Raw genomic sequence first — 27213 nt, forward strand, 5'->3', positions numbered from 1 at the left:
CTTTGAAGAAGACCGCAGAGCCCACCTCACTGACAAAAGGCAAAGGAGGAAAAACCCAACACCCAACCCCAACCAACCAATTTTCCCTTGCAACCGCTGCAATCGTGTCTGCCTGTCCCGCATCGGACTGGTCAGCCACAAACGAACCTGCAGCTGACGTGGACTTTTTACCCCCTCCATAAATCTTCGTCCGCGAAGCCAAGCCAAAGAAAGATTACAGCACCGGCGACTGAGGTTTGAATTCGCAGCTGTCCGCGATGAGCTTGCATCTTCTCCCCGTGTATTCCTGGGTTTCCTCTGGGTGCTCCGGTTTTCTCCCACATTCCAAAATGGAAGGGGGTTGGAGGTTAATTGGGGTATTTGAGTGGCATGGACTTGTGGGCCAAAAGGACCTGTTACCGTGCTGTATGTCTAAATTTAAATTTAATTTTTTTTAAATTGTCTTAAACTCTTGGGAAAAGGTACAATCGTTCATTGAAAAGGTAAAAATCAAAAAAGTTCAAGACACCCCAATATACTAAAAGTATATTGAGGACATTAAGATAAAATAAAGAAAAATGAACAAACTACTTCACTGTATTTATCATTTCATTCAAGGATGATGATCTCATTTGAAATGATCAGAAGATGTGTACTACTAGATTTAAGGATAATTTCTGGACTTGTCAGCCACAAACGAGCCTGCAGCTGACATGGACATTTACCCCCTCCATAAATCTTCGTCCGCGAAGCCAAGCCAAAGAATATCAGACTATTAAACTGGCCATTCAATCATGAAATGATTTTGCCCTTGCACTAGTTTAACTGAACTTTTTTCTCTGTAACATTAAACTCTGCTCTTCAGTTTATTTTACACTACCTGTTGCATTCAAGACTAGATTGGCTTGCTTGCCTGGATAGCATGCAACAAAACCATTACGATGTAACACAGTGTAGACTATGGATGTTGGAGAGCAGAAGGGTGTATCAAGTCCCTTGGCTCAATAAACCGATGATCATCGATCAACCCAGGTACAGAGGTTTATGTGTGAAACACTACTATCTAACAGCAGTTTGTCTCTAACTTGAGCATTGAAATGTTTAGCCCTGGAAGTCGGAGAAGAGTTGATCTCACCCAGCATATATAACTCATACAATTTAAAATATGTTGGTGAACACCTGGGAAATAATTTCTGGAATCATATCCATGCTAGGCTTTTGAAAGTCTTACTAAAATAGAAGAAACGTCACTTGAATCATAAATTTGTTGAAGGCTATAAATCATGTGTAGTGAATGGGATTGGCACGAAAAGGTGCTTGATGGTAGGCATGGATAGTATGGGCCAAAAGGTCTGTTTCATCAGTCCATAACCCAATGATTCTTATCCCACAATTTCACTTGTGCCCCATTGGAAACAGAGGCAGGATTCACCCATACAGATCCTCCGACCTTGCTCCGCCGTTCGTTCAATAAGATCAGGTCTGATCCCGAGCCCATACTTCAATCCACTTCCGTTTTTGTCCAGAATACTGTTTTTTAATTCCATGTTTGTTCATTTGTGTCACTGAATTACTTAATTGAATTCCACAATTGTGCCCTTTAATTTGTTTATCCTATAGCTTTTTGAGTGTTACCATTCTTTGCCTTTCCAGACAGGGAATTTGGGGTTATTTTTTTTAAAGAGTACTTGACGAGCCCTTCAGATTTTGAGTCGTGTTTTGTTTTCTCCTGATGCCTTGGTTGATTCAGATTCAATGGGAATCCCTTCCCCCTCTTCAGCTTGGCTTTCACAACAATTGAACACTCTCAAGTTGGGATAGAGGAAGGCTCCAGCAGCAGGCTAGTGCCTCATGTCAAAAAAAAACTAACAATACCCTGTTCAGGCCAAGGTTTAGTGTCTGGAAACCTCACCTTTCACATTCAGTAATAAAAGCTGAATTCATGACAATTCATTGTGTAACTGAATTTTATTTGTGTAAAGTTGTGTTTGGATTTTGTCAAATATGACGTCAAACAGGGAAAATTGCAAACACAAAAGTCTGCAGACACCACGGTTGAAGTAAAAACAACACTGGAGAAACTCAGCAGGTCAAACGGTGTACTATATGTAGCAAAGATAAAAGATGCATAACCAACGTTTCGGGATTGAGCCCTTAATCACGGTGTGGAAAAATGTTGGCAAGCGTCCGAACAAAATGGTAGTGGGGGAAGGCAGGAGGTTAAAGGTAGATAAAGGGCACATCAGCAAAGGGGGGAGGAGGGATGGCTCTGTGGTTAGAGAAGGGTGGAGGAAAGAAGACGAAGGGAAAGGGAAGGGAACGAGAATAGAGAGAAAGCTAGCAGAAACTAAAGGTCGATGTTAATCCCTTCCATTTGGAGAGTGCCCAGATGGAAAATCAAGTCTTGTTCCTTCAATTCAAGGTGGGATCACACATGAGGACATGACAAACATATGAGCGTGGGAGTGGGACGCAGAATTGAAGTAGTTGGCCAATGGGAGATCCCAGACACTGATGCAGTCAGAGCGAAGGGTGCTCAGCAATCTTCCATTCTGTGCCCAGTCTCTCCGATGTAAAGAGCAGCATCAAAAGAGCACCAGACGCAGTAGATAACTCCCACGGATATATGTGAAGTGTCGCTTCATTTGAAAGGACTGTTGGGGCTCCGAATGGTGCTGAGGGAGGAGGTGTGGGCACAAGTGGGGCACTTCCTGCAGCTACAGTGGAGGGTGGGGAGGGATGAGTGGTTGAGGGTGTCATGGAGCGAGCAGTCCCGATGGAAGGCACAGGGGAGGAGAGGAGATTTGTCTAGTATAGGGATTTGTCTAGTATGTAGGTAGTGGAAATTGTGAAAGATGATGTGTGGATGTGGAGGCTGGTGGGGTAGTAGGTAAGGACAAGGGGAATCCTGTGCTTGTCACACCTGGGGGCAGAGGGGGCCAGGGCAGGTAATTTGGATATCTACTCTGTCCACTTTCCATGACTCATCACAGAATCACCTCTGTATTTGGGTTCATTGGTCACCTGGGTATATTTGGTAAAGATGGGAGCAAATATGCAGCCAGCGGAGTGCCTTTGCACATAGCAGCTTTTTGAATAAAGTTGTGTGAAACTTTATTCAAACAGTGTCGCCCAGGATGAAGAACTGGTTGATGCCACTTCCCGTTGGGGTGACTCTCTTAAAGTATCTAATTTGCCCTGCTTAGTAAGAGTTGCCCTGGTCAGCGGCTTAATCTGTAATCTTGGTGGTGGTGGGGGGGGGGGGGGGGTGGGTTGTTTAACTATAATGTTATTGATCGTCTTTCGGGCAGCTCTGAGGAGGTGGAGGAACTGACAGATGCCTTAATGTCGGTTAAATGTTTTCAAAGAATGTGTCTGAAGATAAAGTAAAATGCTTTAAGGTTTATGTATTCATGAGGCAAAGTTTGTTCAGAGTTAGTACAGTATTTTTGTCTTTTAAAATGTTTATTCTTAATGTAGGTGTATTAGTTGGGCATTGTCAAAATAAGTCTCAAGCAACCGGAGAATACACAAATCAGGCATCTACAAATTCCCATAGCTGCTGATACTAGAGGTTTTACAGGGGAATTGTAGCACTCGAGAATGTCTTTGTATTTACTTTGGTTCTTAAATATTGAAGAAATCCTGAAAGGATTTAATGGACGAGCATTTAGTAAGTTGTTAAAAGCAAATAATGGTGTTTTTTTTCGAAACCTTGCATAGATTTTACTTTTATTTCTGTTAATCTTCTCTGACTTTCTCCAATGAAGGCAAAATTGGCAATTTCCTCCACTTTCTGTGGCTTTCCTGATTTTTAGTCGGGACCTCTCCAGCCTAAATTAATGCATGGCGAGCCTTGATATTTTTAAAATTCTAGGCAGGTTAATATTCCCCAGAATCAAAAGAGTCTTAACTCTGAAACATACCCAATAAATTCACAGATCAAGTTTAATTGAGGAAACAAAGTGATTTACAGCCTGTTGCTGGAATCCAATTCTATGATCAAGGAGGAAAAAAAATAGTTTCTCTGGTGGGGGTTGGGGCTGGAGAAAGTGGGGAAGATACAATAAAAGCTGTGGTCATAGAATCTTCAATAGAGCAGGATTCAGTGCATCAAAGGTAGTGAATGGGTGTTTTGTAGTCTGGGCTTTAGCCAGCCCTTATTGTGTCGTTTCTAGCTGTTTATGCCATGGCAGTCTTTAGAGGAAGACAAATAAAAGTATGATAAAGAGAAACACCAGATGAATATTAAGAGGCTGAGGACTCAAAGTAGCCTTCAGTAATGACCAAAGTTTTGTCAATAAGTTGTCCTCTTGTGTGTCTGATCCAAGAGCACAACAGGCATCTTTCTGCCATCAGTCATTTTAAGTACCAGCCGAAAAAAAAAGAGAAAGGGAAACCAATCACTTCCAAGCAAAGTCTTCAGACCCAGCTGAAAAGTTGCTGCCGTCTTTAGCTGGAACCGGAGGCTGCAGAGAAAGATTGTACTTAGTCCAGTTGCAACCAGAAAAGCACGACAGGATAGGACTCCTTCTGAGGACAGAGGCACATTCAGTGCGAGTTGTTTGGTATTCAGCTGTTTTAAGGATCAACCTCAAGTTGCAGTAACCAGCCTTTGACCTGGACAAGTGTTCAGGAGAAAGAAGAAGAAGGCATATTGTTCTTCTGAGAATGGATCAACCCAATGACACAAATCGTTTTTCTACGTCAAAGCATCCAGGGGCTTACGGGATGAAATCCAGAACTAGCTCTCTGCTCTCATGGAGTTACAGCCATCCCAAGAAAGAATCAGAGCTGTATTATAAGCCAACTGGAGGAGTAAATGGGAACTCAGCAAGGTCTTCCATGGAGGTGAACCCATCCAAGGTTTCAAGAAGGACACTTGGTTCCGAGAACCGATATTTGGGCCGAGGCAAACCCGGATCCCGAGTGAGCAAGATTCCTGCATTCTGCGCAGTGAAAAGCATGACTCAAGACCAACGGACTAAACCAGGATTATGCCGGGCTACTCGAGAAAGAAGCTTGCCACTGGGTAGAAGTAATGAGTTGTGTCAGGTCCATGTACAGCATACATGTGTGTGGGAAAGCATCGCTCAGGTCAATGAGCAGACTCTACTGACAATGCTGGGCGTTTATCAGAACCTGAACAGTAAGTATATAACTGCTGGAAATCAAAGCTGGAACTTTAATTATCGATGAGCAACAAATGTTTGATCACATCTTATCAGCATTTAGTTCTGCAATGGGGTTTATGAACACAATTAATTTTTTTGAGGAGTAGGAGACATTGGGGCTCATTGGTGTCCAAGGACAGGTACATAAAGTTGGCCAAAAGGGAGGCTGGGCTTTACCTACAGAAGACTGAAGCATAATAAAACAATGCTCTAGCCACAAAGCACATTTTCAAACCACATACCAATCAACCTGAACATTTAAGGGCAGCTCCCTGTTATGTGGTCTAAGAGGGAGTGCAGGATAGATTTATCAGTTATGATACCCGGATTCCAAGGGTTAAATTATGGGAAGCAAGTGGTACAAACTTCAGTTATATTAAGCACAGTTATATTTGAAGGATAACTGGGAGATATGATCGAAAGAGAAAAGAAAGTTAATATGCTAGGATTGGCTCCCTCAGCAGCAATCAGGGATAAAACCTGGAACTTTGAGGAGAGAAGGGAGAAAAACAAAATGGGTGAATCCTGTCCAAATAATGTATGCACCATTTTTCTGTTAACTGGGGTTGAGGGATGCAGGACGGTCAGAACCTTGCAGTATAAAATCAGGAGGTAGACATGTGTAAGTTCGCAAACGGAATTCTGATGACTGCTTCCTCATTTAAAAAAAGATGTGTACATGCAGTCCAAGCAGGATACTGTAGGGTGTTTGTTCCTTTTCTTTTTCCCTTTGTTTCCAGCGAACATGAGAAATACAAGAAAAAGTAGATGATTTCACCCCGAGTGTTTTGCCATTCAATAAAATCCCAGCTGTTCTTTTACCTCTTTGCCACATCCCTGCATTAACCTTGATTCCTCCCATCTCTAAAAATCTATTAACCTCTATTTTCAATATTCTCAGTGCTGAGCCTCTGTTGTCTTGTTTAATGAACTCCCGACTCACTACATTCTGCCTGAAGGCATGCTTGTTCCTCTTTGGTCTTGATTGGCCAAACCTTTACTTCAAGTTCAAGAAACACCCCCAGGTGAAGGATCAGCTGCACATTTACGTTGACAAACCACATAAAATTGTATGTCACAGTACGATTGCATCTTATTCTTCTGAACTCAAGAAAATTATTGCCCCAATCCACTTCACCTCTATTCATGAAGCATCTCTGCCACCTCAAGGATCAATATCATGTACCTTCACTGCAATCTATCACAGGTTGGGAAGCTAGATCTAACCCACCGAATTTCAGATAGAGTCTCACAAAGGCACTACACAATTAGAACACCCCCACCTTTTACTCAAACATTCTTGTAATAGTGATCAGTCAATATTCACCTTCCCAACTATTTATGATGAACATGGTCATGAATTCAAACTTCATTGATCATCGTTCACCATCAAATCCTTGAATAGATATTTTGAAATATATTGCTCTATCAGTGTGATCATTAGGGCTCTTTCTTGCCGTTGATTTGATTTGACCTCCGTTGGAAAATGCATGCAGTTATGCAGAAAGGTGTGAACCTGATAGTAAAAGGTCCTTTGTTCGAATAGCATGTCTTGTCCCAGTTTCTTGGGAGTGACACATGAAATTTTGCTGACACTGTGACTGTAGTAAAAACACAGAAATGCTGGAGGAACCATGGGAAATAAAGATATATTTCCGACATTTTGGGCTTGAGTGCTTCTTCATGGCATAAGCAAAGAACAGGAAGGCGTCAGAATAAAAACAAGAGGGGTGGAGTCCAAGCCAAAGAAAGGCGTTAATTTGATACGATGAGAGGAGAGGTGAGAATTGATTCTGGCTCTGTGAAAGGGGCAGAGAGATCAGAGAGAGTGCACGCACGCATGAGTGGAAAGGCGACAGAGAGGAGAAGAGTGGGGGTGGGGTTTGATGGAAACCAGAGAAGTTGATGTTAATTCCATTCGGTAGAAGGGAGCCCAGATGGAAGATGAGTTGTTGTTCCTCCAATTTGCAGATGGTCTCAGTCTGGCAGTTTCTTTGGTCACATGTTAAAAATCGTCATTGCTGAGGTATTCGGTAACCATGTTGTATCGATGACAAATTACCCAGCAAGAGTTCTGAGCTTCATGAGGACAGAAACAAAATTTGTGGGTAATAAATATATTTCAATAATATTTAGCCATTCTTTGATGAACTAATAGAATACCAGTGTTTTTTTTAATATCTACAAATGCTGGAAATCTGAAATAAAAATGGAAATGCAGGAAACACTCAGCATCCATCCTCCCATGCAACCCCACTCCCCAGCTTTCTCCCCATATCCCATGATGCCCTGACTTATCAAATACCCATCAATCTCTGCATTAAATACACCAAATGACCTCACTTCCACAGCTGCCTGTGCCAACAAGTTCCACACACCATCTGACTACATTTTTTTTCCCTGCATCTCTCTTTAAAATTGATGCCTTTTATCCTGAAGTTGTGCCCTCTTGTCCTAGAATCCCCTACCATGGGGAAACATCCTTGCCACATCTACTCTAACCAGGCCTTTCAGCATTCGAAATGCCTCTGAGGTCCTCCCTTATCATTCTGTAATCCAACGGGTACAATCCAAGAGCCTTTCAATAGCTCCTCATATCCTAATCCTTTCATTCCTGGTGTCATGTTACTAGGAAAAGATTACAGAGAAAAGTGCAGGGAATAGTGAAATAGGTTGGGACTTTATTCCCTGGAGTGTAGAAGAATGAGGAGATATTTGGCAGAAGTATTTTAAATTCTGGGGGGGGGGGGGGGGTATAGACGAGTAAATGCAGGTAGGCTTTTTCAACTGTGAGTAGGTGAGATACATAGCAGAAGACATGGGTTAAGGGTGAAAGGGAAAAAGTTTAGAGGAAACATTGGTGGGGAATTTCTTCACCCAGAGAGTGGTGGAAGTGTGGAACCAGCTGCCAGATGAAGTGGTGAATGCAGGCTCAATTTTAACACTCAGGAAGAATTTGGACAGGTACATGGATGGGAAAGGTATGGAGGGCTGTGGACTGGGTCAGTGGGACAAGGCAGAAAAATAGTTTGGCACAGAGTAAAGGCCTGTTTCTGTTCTGTAATGTTCTAAGGTTAGGCAGAATCTGTGGATCAAGAAGTAGGTCCCATTTCAGGTCTGGGACTTTTCATCAGAACTGAGAAAGAGGGTGATTTAGTCCCTGAGTTTGTCTTGATGAAGATTACCAAGCATCCAGTTAACTGTCAATTTTGGTTAATTAACACGCTGCATGTTAGCAATAAGTCTGTGACTGAAACCAGAGGAGCGGTCAGATCACAAAGTCATGGAAAAGTCAGAAGAGGCTATTTGGCCCACTGAATCAGTATCAGTCCTGTGTGAGCAACCCCATTAGTTCCACTACCCCACCCTCTCCACGCAGCCCTGCCAATCATGAGGATACTTCTTCAACTGAATCTGCCTCCAATTAAGTCTTGCGACAGGGCCCTAACCTGGAACAGTGACTGACCATTTCTCTCCATGGATGCTCACTGACCTGCCGAGTCCAACAGTTTCTCATTGTTTACTCAAGATCCCAACATCCGCGTTTCTTGTGTTTCCCTTCACTGCAAACTTTTGTCAAGGGACGGCCACTTTGAAGAGGTTTTCCTCCAACCTCATGAAAATGACCAGACCCAAACTGTTGACTGACCATTTCTCTCCATGGACCTACTGAGTCCCTCCAGCTTCTCTTTGTTGAGGACCTCAGAGGCATTTCGAATGCTGAAAGGCCAGCATCTGTATCTGTTGTGTTTCTCCCATATTAAACCTGGTTGCATTCCAGACTTGATTCAAATGATGTGCAGTTTCACATGGGAACATCCCGTGAAGGGTGCTAATGCATTTTTGGAAGGTACTACAACACCAAGAAACAAAATAGTTTCTATTTGGTGTTTGTGTCTGTCTGTGTATAAAAATAAAATTCTGAAAATAATTTTCCAGGTGAGATGCTGTTGATTGAGATTCCATTTTGGAAGCCAACAGCTATCATCTTGCAAGCCTGCAGGTTCTTTTTAACTATAGAATTTTGAAAAACACAACCAGAGTTGATCTCAAGAAAATATAAAGTGAATTTCTCTCGAGTCCTGTGGAATTTCTATTTTCAGTGGGCTAGAGGGACTAAAAGTCAAATGTCATTTCTGATTCTGCAGCGGAGGACCCAGAGACTCGAAGATTGCGAACAGTGAAGAACATTGCCGACCTTCGCCAGAACCTGGAAGAGACCATGTCCAGTTTACGAGGGACACAGATCACACACAGGTATGAAATCTCTCTGTGAAAGGATTTGATCAAAGGCACGTGCCTCTCTTGGCTTCCCACGGTGTGGAGGCGCAGAGCAGGCAGCGAGCACAGAGTTCCGACTGTGAATCTTGATTACATCAGCAGTGCTTTGCTGGAATATTGCTGCAGACAGATCAAAAGCAGCTCTTTTCTCTCTGGCAAGGGAAGTAATTGAAAAGCTGCACATGCTCAAGAGCTTAGACATGGTGAGACTAAATTGTTAATAGGCATTTTAAATAAAATATAAGCATTTGACATGAATCATATGAGAACATAGGTTGTTCGAGGAAAAGGCAAATTACATCTTATCGCAGTAAGCACAGCAATTTGAGGGAGCTATCTTTAGAGATGGTTAAAATAAAGTGGAACAGGAAGAAAGAATTAGCATCTTGATGGTGCCTCTACATCCTCAGGATATTCCCAAGGATCTGACAGTTTTCAAATGTGGCCACCATTTTTACATTTGCAAGAGTTGTAGTCAGTGGCTTGCTGTTCCGACTTGTTGACTGAGGCATCATTATTGATTGATATTTGAGGGAGAACTGCACCACTTTTTTTTTCCAGATCCTTCCCCGGAATATATTACAGGCAAGCAGGAGTTTAATGCAGCATTTTATCCCAGGAATAAACCTCTGAACCGATGCTTGAACCCGCAGCTCCCTGACTTGTAGGCGAGGCCGAGTCAATTCCAGAGGCTAAATAGAATGTGACTGTTTAGGACATTGAGAGCTTCTGAACAGGGATTAATTTCCAAGCACAGTAAAACCTCTGCTGTCTGGAATTCAAGCAACTGGCAGCCTCAGCCAAAAGAAAATCGCAGAAAATAAATGGGTAAAAGGTACAGAAGTTTAAAGTTGGTGTGCCCCTCTGTTAGTTTGCCAATCATGCAACATGCAATCTCAAGCAACCGGAAAATTCACATATTCACCAACTACCAATCCCTATAGGTGATGGATACCAGGGGTTTTACTGTACTTGGGCTGTGTTCTGATTAAATTGGTCATGGTCAATAACCCTTCTATATAAAATCTAGACTAGATTGAGTCATTATTCAGAATATGATTTGGATTTGAACAATTTTCAAGTAAATCCATGAAATCGAAAGCAAACAATGAGCTGCTAGAACCCTCTAAATACATTTTTAAATTTTAGACATACATCGCAGTAACAGACCATTTCGGCCCACGAGCCGGTGGCACCCAATTACACTCAATTGACCTAAAACCCCGGTACAATTTTGAATGGTGGGAGGAAACCAGAGCCCCCGGGGAAAATCCAGGCAGACACCGGGAGAATGTGCAAACTCCTTACAGACAGCGCGGGATTCAAACCCCAGTCCCGGACGTTCTGTAACAGCGTTGCGCTGACTCTGCTGTCCAAACGTCAGATTGAAGGAACTGACCAAAGCTAGAAATTAAAATAGGAAATGATGGAAGCACTGAGCTGCTCAGGCAAAATCCATGGAAAGTGAATCATTAACATTTCAGATCTTGAGATCATTTTATCAGAACACAGATGCCGCTTGACCTTTTAAGTGTGTTCATTATTTTCTGTTTTTATATCCAATTTCCAGCATCAACAGATTTTTGATGTTCAAAAGTGAGATGTGTCTTTTTTCTCTTGGCTGAACTTCAGAAATGGTCACTCAATAAATAAAAATAAACTGTTCAATGCAGAAGGGTTTTTTTTTAGAGACACCTTCATTGACCTAAAACCAGAATGTGTGTCTCTCCTGGACTTTGATGTGTTTCTGCTGTCTTCTGTGGATAGCTCTAATGTAGTGATTTTTTTCAATTCTTTCCACTCACATCCCACCTTAAGTACTCCCTATGCCATAGGTGTTCTGGGATTATTAAGGTGGGATGTGAGTGGGAAGAAAAAGCTTGAAAACCTCTGTTTTAATTGTACCTCATTGACTCGTTATGTGTATGGTTTCAGAACTCCAAAGGAAATGGGCCAATGACAATTTTTCTCAAGCAAAATATTTCAGCAACAATTGGGTTGAGAGCAGTGGTTTTTAACCATTTTTTCCCCCCAACTCACAAACCACAGAGCACTGATGGCATAGGGATTGCTTAAGGTGGTATGGGAGTGGAAAGAAAAAGGTTGAGAACCACTGCTCTAACGGAATGCCTGTTTCTTCCTAATAATTAATGATTTATCATGTTTCAAGCAGGTTGTTCAACCACAAAGTCCAGGTTTTAGACCAATTTTGTTTTGTCTTCTTGCTTCTGGTGACACGACCCTTGCGAGCATCAAATGCTCTGCCAGATTCGGACCTGCGGACTCAGCCTTCCATGTGGAGCATTGTTCCCTGAATTATGCATTTGCTTTTCCTGAAATGGTCCTGCTGTGCTCTCTTTAATAGCAAGCTGGATTCTTTGTGCCTGTGGACTTCTTAGAGAGTCTGTGAGTTGGACTGTGAATCACTGTTAGCAAGTCAGCAGATGAAACAAACGTGTCTCTCTTGCACTTTCTGATGAACTTAAAATGTTTGTGAAGCTGCCCTTTTGACAGCAGCTTCTTTTTGCTCCAATTAAGTTTCATTGAATGGGTTTTTGTTGCTTTCACCTTTTTCTTTTTAGCACACTGGAAACGACATTCGATAGCAGTGTTACCACGGAGATCAGTGGCCGCAGTATACTCAGCATGACGGGCAGGCAAGCACCGTTGTCCTGGCGACTGGGCCAATCCAGTCCACGCCTGCAGGCAGGAGATGCACCGTCAATGGGAAATGGATATCCTCCGAGGGCCAACGCCAGCCGTTACATCCATCCCGAGTCGGGCCGCTACATGTACACCACACCTCTCAGGAGGCAGCTGGCATCGCGCAGCAGCAGCATGTGTCACTCCGATGTCCCCGACAAGAGTGGCGACGAGATGGATCTTGAGGGTGTGAACCTGGACGTTGCCGGGTATATGAGCGATGGCGACGTTCTGGGCAAGAACCTGCGGACGGATGAGATTGCGAGCGGGTAAGGAGGTCTGAGTGATCGATACATTTTCCCATGTTTTAGCTCATTTACAAATGAGCTGGGCAAAAGAGGATTTGTGTTCCCAAAGTCCTATTTGTGGCCTGCACAGACATTGTGGGCTGAATAGCCTTCTGCTTAGGCGTAAACTTATATTGATGGTCAAGAAGATGATTGGGGTTGCCTGCAATGAGAAGCTGAAGGGACTCAGTGTATCTGGCAGTGTCCTTGGATGGAAATAGCCAGTCAGCGTTTTGAGTTAGGACCCTTTATTGACACTAAGGAGACCCTTTATTGACACTAAGGAGATACCATAAATAAAGTTGGGGGGGGGTAGAGGAGAGGTAGGGAGGGGTTAAGAAGAAGGCGTGCGAGGGAGAAGGGGGTAGAGGGTTAGTGAAAGAGAATAGGAAAGAAGAGACGGAACAAAGTGTTCATCCCTTTGGGTTTATGTAGTGATTAAGAAGGAACAATTGCAACAGAATTAGAATATTCACAGCTTTTTTGTGAATGGCAATGGATTTCCTGTCAATCTTGTATTGTTTCCTGTATCGTCTTGACAAATTTCCTGAATTCTTAATGCTCAGTGATTTTTTTTCTCTATCAAACAGTTTTATAGAAACAATTGTCTTTTTGCAATCAGTGGCATCTGCTGGCCTAAAGTTTATAAATTCCAGATGCTGGGAAAATTATTCCATTTGATGTTTCAGTGAGCCACTGAACGTGCAAACACATTTATGTATTGCCCTCAATCCCAGCATCTGCAGGCTTTCTTGTTTAATAAAGATTAATTGGTCATTTGTTTTCCTGCTGTTTTCTCCATTCTACCAGTCATTTTTGTGTGCAGAATGAGGCAAGGTCTTTGAATGTGGCTGGAAGTGGAGTGTGGTTTTAGATCAGGTTGGTAAGAGCCAACCGACGCGTGGAATGTATTCAAGGCTGCCACCTCCTGGTAGGTAGTGCAAAGTTCTGTTGCATGACTGGCATCTCAGTCAGTTGTACCTGGACTATTCTCGTGGATTGTGAGCACAAATTCCTGCCGACTCTTTTGAAATTATACTGCCCACACAACTGGCTGAAAATGTGGCCGTCACTGCAATATGGAAAAAGTCATTCATTGGGAATAACCAGTGGGGGCTAAACTTTTCATTTTTTTATTACTGGTGGTTAAAATGAAAAAAAAACTTTTAATTTCCTTTCACTGTCATCATTCTATCAGAGGGGATGGGGAACAGACAAAAGGTCATTGTCATACAGTTGGTGTAGAGGTTAGTGCAATGCCTTAAAAGCGCCAGTGATTGGGAATGGACCTCGGTTCGAATCCCGCGCTGTCTGTAAAGCATTTGTACGTTCTCCCTGTGCCTGCATGGGACCGTGGGCCAAAATAGCCTGTTACTGTGATGCATGTCTAACAAAAAAAAAATGACATGAAGCAAAATTAAGAGATTGTTGAAGAAATAATTATGGTAAAGGCTGAACTTGGCTATATTTGTTATGATTACCAATTTCAATATCTAAAGAGTGAAAATTGATGCATCATATGAATGTTTTTACTGGTTGAAAATATCAATTTGGCTGAACACAAATAAAACTTTTAAAAAATACAAAGAGAAGCAGAACCAAGGAAAATAAAGCATTCAAGTCCAAATGTTTCAGTAATCCAAGAGTTCATTGGAATTATTGGATGAGGATAGTTCTAGAATTCATTGGAGAACATTAATTCTTGATGTAATGTCTTTTTGAAGTGAACTGACTGATATTGGCAATTCTTCTGGTGGATTGTTTGCAAACAACTACAATGCCAATTCAGCAAGTATTTAAGAGAACTAAAATAATGTTTTCATTTATTGGTAGGGAAATTGAGTACAAAAGTCCGAGATTAAGCTGCAGTTATGTCAGGCATTGGTTAGTCTTATGTACACTGTTGGTCTCCTTGTGCAAGGTAACATGGAGATGTTATGGACAACGTTTATTAGATTAATACCTGGAATGGGAGTTATGAAGAAAGATTGGATACGCTGGGCTTGTATACACTTGAATTCGGACATGACAGAGGGGACTTGGTTGAAGCATATATGATCCCAGGCATTAAAGAGGAGTTTTGATAGGATGGGTGTCGAGAGGATATTTATTCACGTGGAAAATCCAGAATCATCACTGTTAAAAATAAAGGGTTCCATGAGATAAAAATGCTTTCTCTCAGAGAGCTGGCAGTCTAGTTCCTTGAAGAGCTATTGGAGTGGAGTTTGACTATTTTAAAGGCATAAGTAGAGAGTGAACTATTATGAATATGTGCATTGATTGTCATACACATGAGTACATTGTACAGATACAGCAGAGACATTGTTACTGTGGATGGATGGGAATTTGGACTTTGCAGTCAGATCAGCCTTGGTCAAGTTTTTGTTTCTAATTATGTATAAAGACTAGTTTTGATTTGGATATCTAGCGTAGCCTCTGCATTTGCTTTGAAAAGCTGATCATATGAATTGAATCTTGCTCGCAATCTTGAAAATTTACCCTTAACAAAAGCCAGTAATTTCGAGATTAATACATGCATGTCTGCAATTATTTGAGTGCTTTGCTTCAGATTCTTTTAGTTTTAAAAAATGTTCTGAATTTTTTGTGGCTCGATTAAGTTTTAATAATGGTGGTGCTCTTTCATTGTCGGAAACATTCAAATATTTTGATACTTGTGTCGGTCAACTAAGTCCAGGATGGAACTCAGCTGTACATCCAAGTTTAGTTGGATAGTTTAATTTGACCTCCCCAAGGGGATTAACATGCAGGCAACCGGGGGAACAACCTGTGACAAGATAGTACTTTGCCACAGAGGACAAGGTGCTTTCTCCCAGCAAGCTCACACTGTGGGATACAAACTCATTCTAATGATCAGTGAGAAGCCCAGGCAATTTAAATTGAACAGCAGCTGATAAAATGTCACAGCTAAATGTTTAATTGACAAGCCAACCAATGGCATCAGTAGATGCTTTTGATATCTTTAAAATGAAAGAGCACCCCATTCACAAATTGAAACCGTAGCATTTCAGTCCCATTGATTTCTGGAAACTCAAGAACTCTGCCACATTTCATTCCGTCCTTACATATTCTCATTCTCATTCTCTTCATTTGATCTTTTCACCTCTGAATTTAAATACCAACCTCTGCGCATCAGCACATTCCTTTCCCTTGACCTCGTGCTCCATCCTAAAATATAGAGAATACTTTAAATGACTATGATTGCACAAACAGGTAACTTCACGTTGCCCAATATTGGAATGAAACATGGAGCTTCATTCTGAATTTACTTCTTTATCTCATTTCACCAAAGAATCACTCTGTAAGACAGCTTGCACTAACATGAGCTGAAAGTGTTAGAACCCAAAAAAAGTAGGGTTTATTTATTATTCAGCAATGTTGTTCCAGGTCATGGGAACATAAACTTGGCAGCCCCAGGTCACCTCTTCAAAGCAGTACTTTCCTGTCAAGAGCAGTGAATCACAGGTTGGATCCAGCAAAGCTATGCCATCAGCACTGCACTTTTACTGCAATACTATAAGGGGAAAATTGGTTTTATTCTGTGCTTGAATTAACCAGTCCTCTGAAGAAACATATTAATTTAATGCTTGACAACATGTGTTGCTGGATCAGTAAGGTTGAGCCAATACGAAGAGATAGAGCCAAGACTCGACTGCAGACACATTCTGAGCCCTCCTATATCCACAGGGTGGTTTTTATGATGGTCTCTTTTATGGACCTTGTCCAACACCACTGAAAGTGTCGTGCAGTTTGCTGTTTGTCTCAGGGATATTCAGTTGTTGTCCCAGTAATTTGCTGAAGGAGCCATTCTTCTGTGTGAACCTCCACTGTGTTACACGGTCTGTTGCACACAGTTGCAGCTCGATCAATGGGCTGTGATCAGAGGAGCAGAAAGTGTGGCCAATATTCAGCCTCCTGCCCTACCGCTGCTCTGTCTGAATATGATTAATTGACTAGAGCTATGTGATCAAACCTGGACCTCAGTGAACCATGTAAAACCACATCACTTGATATACTGAACTGCTCAGTTATTTAGGATAGGACCTTTGTACTGAATCAAAGCATTGTTCCAGCACAGGAGGCCGCTCAACTCATTGTGCTATTATAAGGACGGCAAACCTGTTAGTCCCAATTCCCCGTCCAATTTTTTTCTAAAAGCATTGTCATCTTCCAGCCCTCTTACAGACATTTTTCAATCATAACAACTGTCTGAGTGGAAAATGTTTGTTCACTCCCTTTTTCTGTTCAGCCCAGTCATTTATATTTGTATCCCCAGTCTTTGTACAAGACTCATATCTACCCTGTCTAACCCTGTTGTATCCTTGACCATCCCTATTAAATCTCCTCTCTGCCTCCACTGCCCCAAGGAAAACAACGCTAAACTCACCAGATGATATTTCCATCCCTGGTTCTTTTCTGCACCCTCTCCGACTCCTTTATTTGTGTTCCTTAAAATGGGGCAATCTGACCTGGATGCTATTCTCCTCTTGCAGCCAAAGCAGTAGTTTGTACAGACCCGACATGACTTCTTGTTGGGCTTCGTGCCTCCATAAATGACTCACCACGTCAACGTGTCCTTTCCCCTTCCGAGGATTGGTGCACGTACATCCTGCAAACACTTCTGTGGATTCATTCAGTGAAGAGAAAACCAAAAAGAATATAAAGGGCATTGTGGCAGAGTGCATTATTAGAAGCGGAATAGAAACACAGTATGTAATTGGCAAATATTCTGGAAATTCAATACTCATTGAATTGATTTAACAATGAAGGCAACATAGAGAGGTTTCCCAAGGGATCTGATAATTAATATTCCTTCATGGGAGATTTACAGCTAATGTAAAAGCTTCTGGGATTATTTAGGAAGTTGTAAATTGCACAGTAAATTGTCATGTTAAAAGGAAATAGGATAGATGTAGATATGAATCTGAGCACGCTGAGTGGACATCTGTAATGATCATGCTCTGAGTTCAGTTCCAAAGACAATGCCATGCACCAGAAAATCAGTGTACTTTTATCCCACCCACGAGCAGAGGTTGCAATCACTTTCAACCACCCTCTTCCATCATAGTTTATATGACCTTTCTCTTTCACATATTATCTAACCCAAAGAGATATCACTCTAGTTCCAGTCATGAATGCTGTAATGCCGCTTCATTCAAGAACCCTTAATCAGTGTAATCGGTTTCTCTAAAATTGCTTCACTCATTTGTAACTTTAAACATTCTTTAAATTTAGTTTGTTGCGGAAACAAAAAGATTTTTTTACGTCTTGCATTTTTTTATGTCACCCATTCCAATCTGCACCCAAGTCAAATATCCTGAGCCCCTTTTGCCAATCCAGCCTGTGTTGCAACCTGTCAGTATACTTTCCACAGTGCACCTGCAGAAGTTTGACAGAGTATTCAAGGACATGCCAAATCTCTTCAGACTCCTTGGAAAGTTGAGGCCTCGGTCAGCCATCTTCACCCTTGCCTCAATGTGCTGACTCCAGGAAAGGTCTTCTGATTTGTGTGTCCCAGGAACTTGAAGGCTCTGCCCCTTTTCACTTCTGACCCATCAATGCCGACGGGTGTGTGGTCTCTCAGCTTCTCCTTCCTAAAATCATCAGTAAACTCCCTGTTCTTGTTAATGGAATGCAGATGAGAAACGCAGCAGTTATTATAAAACTGGGGTGGAGGCAGTGAGGGAGCGAGAGTAATCGGCCAAGGCTTCAACTCTGAAGTATAATTCTTTTTTCCATTTTGGACACAATTTAATTTTCTGGAACATGGAGAATAAGCTTACACTTTTTTGTAAAGAAAAAAGACCGAAGATGGGATTTCCTTCATTTGCATCAAAGACACTGTGAACCAGACTTGAATTAGAGCATTGGTACTGAGACTAATTGTCTCCCTCTGGTGTCATCCTTTACCCAGCAGGCAACGTGAAAAACAGACCTCATTAGAGGGAAAAAAGGGATCAGTTACAGGGCAGGGCTACAGAGTAAATCAGACAGACACACTGGTTCAGTATTCTGCTTTACCCTGAAACATTCAAAAGCAGTTCACACTTTATTCTCCATTTAATCAGAAAACTTGCAACTGATCTCAGAAGATTTTCTTGTTTACTTGATCTCCAAGTGATTATACCCTGTTACATTTTAAAGCCATTAGTATGGTCAGCTTTTGGCTTGAGAAGCACCACAGATATTGGCCTTGGGAAAGATTTGGCAAAAGGTCATTCTTTGCTCCCACCATTTAATAATTGATTGATAACATTCTTGACAATACAGGGGCTGATTACTGAAGAGTTAAACAGAGGTGATGAGATATCGTAGAAACTAGAGGTGAGGGAGGGGGGCATGCAGTTGGGATTTATTTGGGAAGGGGGCTGGAATGTTCAATTCAAGCATTGATAACCCCTCACAAAGCAATGTGGAGCAAGGGAGCACCTGAGGGGCTTTTCTAGTTTAATTTGGTTGGAGAGTTGTATCCAAGGACAGAGGCATGAAATGAGCTTCTTTGGCAGTGATTTGTTACAGTAGCAGCGGGAAGTAAAGGAATATTTTGAGCATGTAGCTTTCGTATTACTGCGTTTGTCCAACAGCTATTAAGGTAACCTGTAATTGATTCATTGTTGGTTTTCGTGCAGTTGGATAATCATGTTGAGGAACTTTGGGGGACATCCGATGCGCTCTAGTATTTGCCAAAGCCCTTTCCTGCTCACGGTGTCGAAGGCTTTGGTGAGGTCAACAAAGGTGATGTAGAGTCCTTTGTTTTGTTCTCTACACTTTTCTTGGAGCTGTCTGAGGGCAAAGACCATGTCAGTGGTTCCTCTGTTAGCGCGAAAGCCGCACTGTGATTCTGGGAGAATATTCTCAGCGACACTAGGTATTATTCTATTTAGTAGAATCCTAGCGAAGATTTTGCCTGCAATGGAGAGCAACGTGATTCCCCTGCACGAAAACCAACAAGGTCGGGTCAGATACAGCAATGAGCTCTCTGAACCCTTCTCCATTAACAATGGCGTGAAGCAAGGCTGTGTTCTCGCACCAACCCTCTTTTCAATCTTCTTCAGCATGATGCTGAACCAAGCCATGAAAGACCCCAACAATGAAGACGCTGTTTACATCCGGTACCGCACGGATGGCAGTCTCTTCAATCTGAGGCGCCTGCAAGCTCACACCAAGACACAAGAGAAACTTGTCCGTGAACTACTCTTTGCAGATGATGCCGCTTTAGTTGCCCATTCAGAGCCAGCTCTTCAGCGCTTGACGTCCTGCTTTGCGGAAACTGCCAAAATGTTTGGCCTGGAAGTCAGCCTGAAGAAAACTGAGGTCCTCCATCAGCCAGCTCCCCACCATGACTTCCAGCCCCCCCACATCTCCATCGGGCACACAAAACTCAAAACGGTCAACCAGTTTACCTATCTCGGCTGCACCATTTCATCAGATGCAAGGATCGACAATGAGATAGACAACAGACTCGCCAAGGCAAATAGCGCCTTTGGAAGACTACACAAAAGAGTCTGGAAAAACAACCAACTGAAAAACCTCACAAAGATAAGCGTATACAGAGCCGTTGTCATACCCACACTCCTGTTCGGCTCCGAATCATGGGTCCTCTACCGGCACCACCTACGGCTCCTAGAACGCTTCCACCAGCGTTGTCTCCGCTCCATCCTCAACATCCATTGGAGCGCTCACACCCCTAACGTCGAGGTACTCGAGATGGCAGAGGTCGACAGCATCGAGTCCACGCTGCTGAAGATCCAGCTGCGCTGGATGGGTCACGTCTCCAGAATGGAGGACCATCGCCTTCCCAAGATCGTATTATATGGCGAGCTCTCCACTGGCCACCGTGACAGAGGTGCACCAAAGAAAAGGTACAAGGACTGCCTAAAGAAATCTCTTGGTGCCTGCCACATTGACCACCGCCAGTGGGCTGATAACGCCTCAAACCGTGCATCTTGGCGCCTCACAGTTTGGCGGGCAGCAGCCTCCTTTGAAGAAGACCGCAGAGCCCACCTCACTGACAAAAGGCAAAGGAGGAAAAACCCAACACCCAACCCCAACCAACCAATTTTCCCTTGCAACCGCTGCAATCGTGTCTGCCTGTCCCGCATCGGACTGGTCAGCCACAAACGAGCCTGCAGCTGACGTGGACTTTTTACCCCCTCCATAAATCTTCGTCCGCGAAGCCAAGCCAAAGAAAAGAATTGATTCATACGTTTTAGCTCAAACAAACTTTGAGAGTTTTATTTTTGAAAAAAAAATTTTGTTTTAAAATGTAATGTCATTTTAAAATTTGAGAAGCTATTTTTATGTGTTCCAATGCAGTATTTATGCTTGCATGATATTCCAAGTTTTTGTCGATGTAGAAGTTCGTCTTTAGTCAGATGTCTTGCAATCACCACAACTCTCTTGCACAAAAGTGGTTTTAGAAACAAAAAAAATGTCAGATGTGCTCATGATTTTGTATAGCTATTAAATGTCTATGTCTGCTCGCTTTTAACGGAGAAAGGGAATGATTTAGATTGCAACTTTCTTTGAAAAACAATACTGATGATTGCACATGTACACCCCTCCCTGAGGTCACCTGCCTCTGCGTGTGATTACAGATAGAAACTTGCTTCTCAATCCACTGGGAACAGTCTGTCAGGCACGAAAGGCAGTGTGCCTGTGAAGTTGGGGAAGTCAGGCTTGTGGCATTGTCAGAGGGAGGCCTTTAGTCACAGGGAGCTGCATCCCAGCTATGCGTGGATTCCAGCACTCATTAACTCGATTTAGTCAGCTCATTTCCGAGATAACCAATTGCTGGAGTCAATGCTCACAACTGCTCTTCAGTGACGGAAGTCGGTGTTCTGTGGCCACCTCATGAATGAATTCACCACCCGAGGTATGTCGCCGTAAACTTTACGGTTCTCTTTGAAGCTTTGCACATGAGGCTGAAAGATCAGGCTTGTGCCATTAACAAGTTAGGTTTGTGCTGTGTACTACTGCACACTCTGATTGGCAGTACTGCTGGAGGATAATTAAAGCCAAGATAGCAGAGCTGAGCATAACTGCATCTCTGAATCTTGTTCATTATGAGAGGCTTTCAAGCTTGTGGTGCACGTCTCAAAATATCTCACTGTGATGATTTCCACATGATTGTTCATGTAATTATTTGCTTCTCTGAATCTGGAAAGTTTGCCAAATTTTTTTTATTTGTTTTATTCCTAATTTTCTCCCCAGGCAATGAATAGCACTGTGGTATGCCTTCAATTGCCCTGCCTTGTCCCCAAGTGAAAAAAAGAACTTGTGTCTCTCAAGGACATTTAAATCCCTGCTAAGTTCCAAGTACTTCACAGGGAGTGAATTACCTTTCAACTTGCAGTTCCACAGAGAATAGCAGCTTGCTAATATACAGCAAGATCCCAAAAATGTGAAGGAAATTTAGTCTTGAATATTATGTTTCTGGAAATGGGGTTGAGACTGGAATTTTAGTCAGGACTCTGGGATAGCCACGAAGCCACTTCCTGTTATAACTACAGGAAATGCAAAACTTGACCCCACATCTCCCCCCTCATCTCCATCCAGGGCCTCAAACAGACCTTACAGGTGAGGCAAGAGCTTTAAAGGTTCAAAGTTCCTCTTGTTTAGAAATACATCCCAATAATGGGCCATTTTGGCCCATGAGCCCGTGCCGCGCAATTACACCCAATTAGCCGACAACCCCCTGTACGTTTCGAATGGTGGGAGGAAATCGGAGCACCTGGAAGAAACCCACACTAACACGGGAGAATGTACCAGCTCCTTATAGCCAGCGTGGGATTCGATCGCCGGCGCTGTAATGGCGTTGCACTAATCACTGTGCCAATAATGCTGCTCACATATTTCATGTAATTATACATAAAAATGTAATATACATGATATACTCCAACTTTTGTCTGCCATAAGGCAAACAAAGAGACATCATGAGCATTGTCTGGCAAGCAAAAGAAAGTCTCTTCAGAGACACTAGGTGTTTTTAATGGAGGGGATCGCTTTGAGGCACTTGCCTTTAGATAGAGAGGCCTAAAAGGCTGCTGCATCATCACTTTTAAGAAGAGCGGCGCCTGGTTGTGTCCTCCAGAGCTGACGGAGGCAGGGCGACATGCCGAGGCGTCGCCCGTCAAAATGATAGCATATATATGCGGTGAGCAAAGGCCGTCTTCGTTACCTACTGCATGGGGGGGGGGGGGTTATGGGTAACGAAGATGGCCATTGATCCTCCTTCTGCCCGGCGCTGCCCCTCCGGCAAGCCGAGGGACTCTGACCTCCAGCACTTAGGTGGTGTTACTGCTGCAATGACTGGGTCCTGGATCGCTGCCGTTTGCAGCGGCAGTACACTTATGGAGTGAAGCGAAGCGCTCCGCTCCATTGTGCGAACGGCCTGACGAAGGATCGGATTCGGCGTCTTGGAGCCATGCGCGGAGGATTTATGGAGGTAGATTCAATGATGTGAGGGCAGAGAATATCCACCTTTACGGTCACAATTTTTTTTCTCTATAAAAGGGCCTACTGAGTGTCCATTGATTTGCCTCCAGCTCTCCTGCAGTCTCTGCAGTTGCACAGACTCCTGTTCAAACCATTGGCAGCCTGCTCTCCAGATCCAAACTACCAATACGATCAGGACACCTTCAGCATCCAACGCCCTTCTTGCCATCAGCCCCCTTTCGAATCCCAGTTTCGATACCTGGTTCCCATGAGCCAGTCTCCAGCAGTCCGCAGCCTGTGTGAGTTCTTCAGCCGCATTGCCAACTGCCTGTAGACTCTGTAGGTTCTTCAGCCCCCTGAGTCCCTTGCTAGTCCATGGCCATGATTACTGTCCTGTAGATTCGTCTCCTATGCTTCTCCTTCTCACTGGGGGTGGGGGTGGGGGGGAGATCCGGTCCACTATTCCCCCAGAGTCTACAACCCCTCTGTCACCATTTTGAGTACAGACTCTGTGGTTTCAGGGTTTGTTTTAAAAAAAAGTCAGTTCCTTTAACAGGCAGTTTAAAGCCTGTACAGAGTAGTCAGGCAGTAAGATCTTGTGGAGCAGTGCTGTATCTCTGCTCTCCGCTCTCCTGGGTCCACACCAGTAGCAGCACTGCTGTTACAATAGCTCCGGCAGTGCCGCCTTTTTCACACATGCACATCATCGAACATAATCTATTGTTTTCAGTGTACTTGATGTATCCTCTGAATCAGTGAGACCAAACATTGATTGGGTGACCACTGCACCAAACACCTATGCTCTGCTTGTGGGTCTAAGCTCGAACTTCCTGCAGCCGACCATTTCAACACTCCCCCAACCATTCTGACACAGAATGTCTGTCCTTGCCCTCAACCGTCATCAGGGGTGAGATCGAACGTAAACTTGAAGAACAACATATCATATTTCTCCTGGACAGCCTGGAACCTAAGTTCATGATCATTATTCTTTCTAATTTTAGGTAACCCTATCTTCACCTGAGTCCACTTTTCCATCTTTATACTTTTCTTTCTAACCTTCCCTCTGGTCTCTCCCTCTAACCCTCTCCCACCTGTCCAGTGCCCTATCGCCTCTTGCCACCTCCACAGCTTCTTTTCTCCTTCATATACATAACATCATCACCTTTTTACTTAAGTCTTGAAAGAAGGTCCAGACTGGAAGCTGTCTGCCCATGGATGCTGCCTGATCCACTGACCTCTTTGTTTACTGAAGACTCCAGTATCTGGAACAGTGGTTCACAACCCTTTTCTTTCCACTCACATACCACTTCAAGTACTCCCTCTGCCATAGGTGCTCTGTGATTAGTAAGGGATTGCTTAAGGTGGGATGTGGGTGTAAAGAAAAAGTTTGAAAACCACTGTTTTAATTGCACCTCATTGACTCGTTATGTGCATGGTTTCATAACTCCAAAGGAAATGGGCCAATGACAAGTTTTCTCAAGCAAAATATTTCAGTAACTATTGGGTCTAGAGCAGTGGTTCTCAACCTTCCCTTCCAACTCCCATCCCACTTTAAGCAATCCCTTACTAATCACAGAGCACCAATGGCATAGGGATTACTTAAAGTGGGATGGGAGTGGAAAGAAAAAGATTGAGAACCACTGAATAGAGACTTCTTGTTTCTAGCATCTGGCATTTTTGTTACTGCCTTTCCATTTCATGTGCGTTTCACATTCAGATTTGTTTTAATTAATTTATGGAATATGAATGTCATGGGAAGACTATGACATTCATATTCCATAAATTAATTTTTAAACATCTGAATGTAATTAACTCTTGGCTTTGGCCATTTCACGTTGGATTGCTACAATGCCTGGGATCAAATGGGTGAGGAGTACCAGTACTTAAACCATTTCTGGTCCTCCCTGGTGGTAGAAATTGAGGAATTAGAAATTGCTGTTGTTGAAGCCTTGGCTGTGCACTTTGTAGATAGCACACATAATTCAACCACCGTACTATTGATGGAGGCAGTGATAGATTAGAGTTGAGCACAATATTCAAGGGGGCTACTTTATGCTGGATGGTATCATGTTTCTGAGTGTTGTCAGAGCTGCAGGGAAGCAGAGTATTCTATTGCATCCTGGACCATTGCCCTGCAGATAGTGCAAAGGGTTTGTGAGTCACAGAGGAGAGTCACTGGTCATAGGATATCCAGCCTTTCACCCATTCAAGAAATCGTCACTGACAATGCTCAAAAATCATCTCTTGTTCAGAACCTCGTGTAAAGCTGATGAGAATTTGGAGATGTGAGAGGGAAAAATAGAAAAGGAATTGTGAAATAGCCTAGTTTCCTGCTTTAAGTGTAGAAGAAAAGTGTTCCTGGTGGTTCTACCTCCACGTGCATGTTCCTGCATGATTCGTGCCTGGTGATTTGAGCAATGAGTAATTGATACAATTGTGCAATATTCTTCTGCACACACCTTCAGGCAGGGTAAATTCCGTCAGTACAAGTAGATCCCTGAAGCTACAGGCTGTGGAGCACATTTAGATGAGCAGGATGCAGAGGGAGTGTCCACTGAGTCAGTGTGAGTGGAAGTCAGAAGGGAGCAATCTATGGGCTCCAAAATGGCTCTCAGGACACCAAGGAGCAGATAAGCAGGTAGATTTGGGAATGGTGCGGGGAATACAGAGTTATAATTATGGGTAATTTCATCTTCCCTAATATTGATGGCACCTCCTGACTGCAAGAGGGATGGATGGGGCTGAATTTGTCAAGTATGTTCAAGGAAGATTTCTGACTCTGCATGTAGACTGGCCAATGAGAGGAGAGGCCGTACTGGATCTAGTTCTGGGTAATGAACCTGGTCAGGTGGCAGACCTCTCGGTGGGGCAGCATTTTGTTGAGAGTGACCACAGCTCCCTGAGCTACAACATAACTATGGAAAAGGATAAAAAACAAACAAAATGTGAAAATGCTTCACTGAGGGAAGGGCTAATTATGAATGGATGAGGCAGGAGCTACCGAGAGTAAATTGGAAACAGATGTTCATGGGTGAAAGTATAGAAGTAATATGGAAGAAGTTTTGGGACCACTTGTACTGTGTTTAGGATAGGTTTGTCCCATTGGGACAGGGAAAAGATGGTAGGAAAAGAGAATCGTGGCTGATGAAACAGTTAAGGCAACTGGTCAAGAGGAAGAAAGAAGTATACAGTGTATTAGATCTAGGAAGCAGGAAACAGGGAGAGCTCTTGAGAAGTTTATGGTAGCCAGGAAGGATCTTAAAAAAGAACTTGGGAGAGCTCGAAGGGGGCATGAGAAGGCCTTGGAATGTTGGATGAAGGAGAACCCCAAGGCGTTCTATGCATATATGAAGAACAGAAGGATGACAAGAATGAAGGTGGGGCTGCTAAGGGATAAAGGAGGCAACTTGTGCCTGGAGGCAGAGGAGTTTGGGGAGATCTTAACTGAATGCTTCAGTATTTACATGAGGAGAAGACCTTGATCAGAGTGAGGTTGGAATAGAATAGGCTTGTGTGCTGGCAAGAAGAAGTGTTGGATCTTCTTAAAAACATCAAGATTGGTAAATCCCCTAGGCCGAACACAATATACCCCAGATTGCTGTGGGAAGTGAGAGAAGAGATAGCTGGGGCAGTAGCTACAATCTTTGAGTCTTATTCAGCCGCAGAGGAGGTGCCAGAGGATTGAAAAATGGCAGATATAGTCCCCTTGTTTAAAAAAGGTAATAGGGAAAATCCTGGGAATTCTAGACCAGTGAGTCTTATGTCAATGGTGTGCAAACTGGGGGAGTCACGTGATGGAGTAGTGGCCGGTCAGGGAATTCCAGCCCTCTCCAGAAAAGTTTAAAAAAAACACACAAAGCACAAAGGTACAAGATTAAAATTTATAATAAAGTAAAAATAAAGGTGAGAAGAAAATGACAGCGAAGAGAGAAAAGTCGAAAACAATGGGAAGAAAAGAGGAAGAAAGAATGTCGGAAGAAGAAGGTGAAGGCCTTACCTGTCTGAAGAGGCCCGCCGCGGAGAGAGAAGCCCGCTCCCTCAGGTCAGTGGAAGTCCCGGGCTCGGGACTATAAAAAATGGCTCGCAGAGCCGAGTAAAAGTGCGCATGAAAAAAAACACACTGACGGGAGGGGGGAACAGCTGCGGAGTCGTTCTCCACAGCTGAGAGAGACACCTGCAGCACAGCAGCAGGTGCAGAACACAGACAATAACGACAACAAGAAAGAAGAGGGTAAAAAGAAAACAAGGAAACAACAGATGGTCAATCCAGAGGAAGAAGAAGAAGAAGAAGAAGAACAGAAAGAAGTGGAAGAAGAAGAGAAAGGCAAGACAAT

General features: G+C 43.1%; 1 protein-coding gene across 7 annotated transcripts in view; it reads left to right on the top strand.

The window, feature by feature from the left end:
* nav2a (neuron navigator 2a) overlaps positions 1-27213 on the top strand; it is a 411462-nt gene that overhangs the window by 182221 nt on the left and 202028 nt on the right. For 6 of the 7 annotated variants that reach the window (XM_069904879.1, XM_069904824.1, XM_069904830.1 and 3 more), the window contains 2 exons: positions 9302-9410; positions 12017-12406. In XM_069904879.1, the coding sequence (XP_069760980.1) occupies positions 9302-9410; positions 12017-12406 (499 nt within the window). Of the gene's footprint in view, positions 1-9301; positions 9411-12016; positions 12407-21150; positions 21318-27213 lie in introns of those variants that run through there. The other variant, XM_069904860.1, reaches the window with a different exon arrangement.

The sequence above is a fragment of the Narcine bancroftii genome, chromosome 1 (assembly GCF_036971445.1).
Source record: "Narcine bancroftii isolate sNarBan1 chromosome 1, sNarBan1.hap1, whole genome shotgun sequence".
NCBI classification, from domain to species: Eukaryota; Metazoa; Chordata; class Chondrichthyes; order Torpediniformes; family Narcinidae; genus Narcine; species Narcine bancroftii.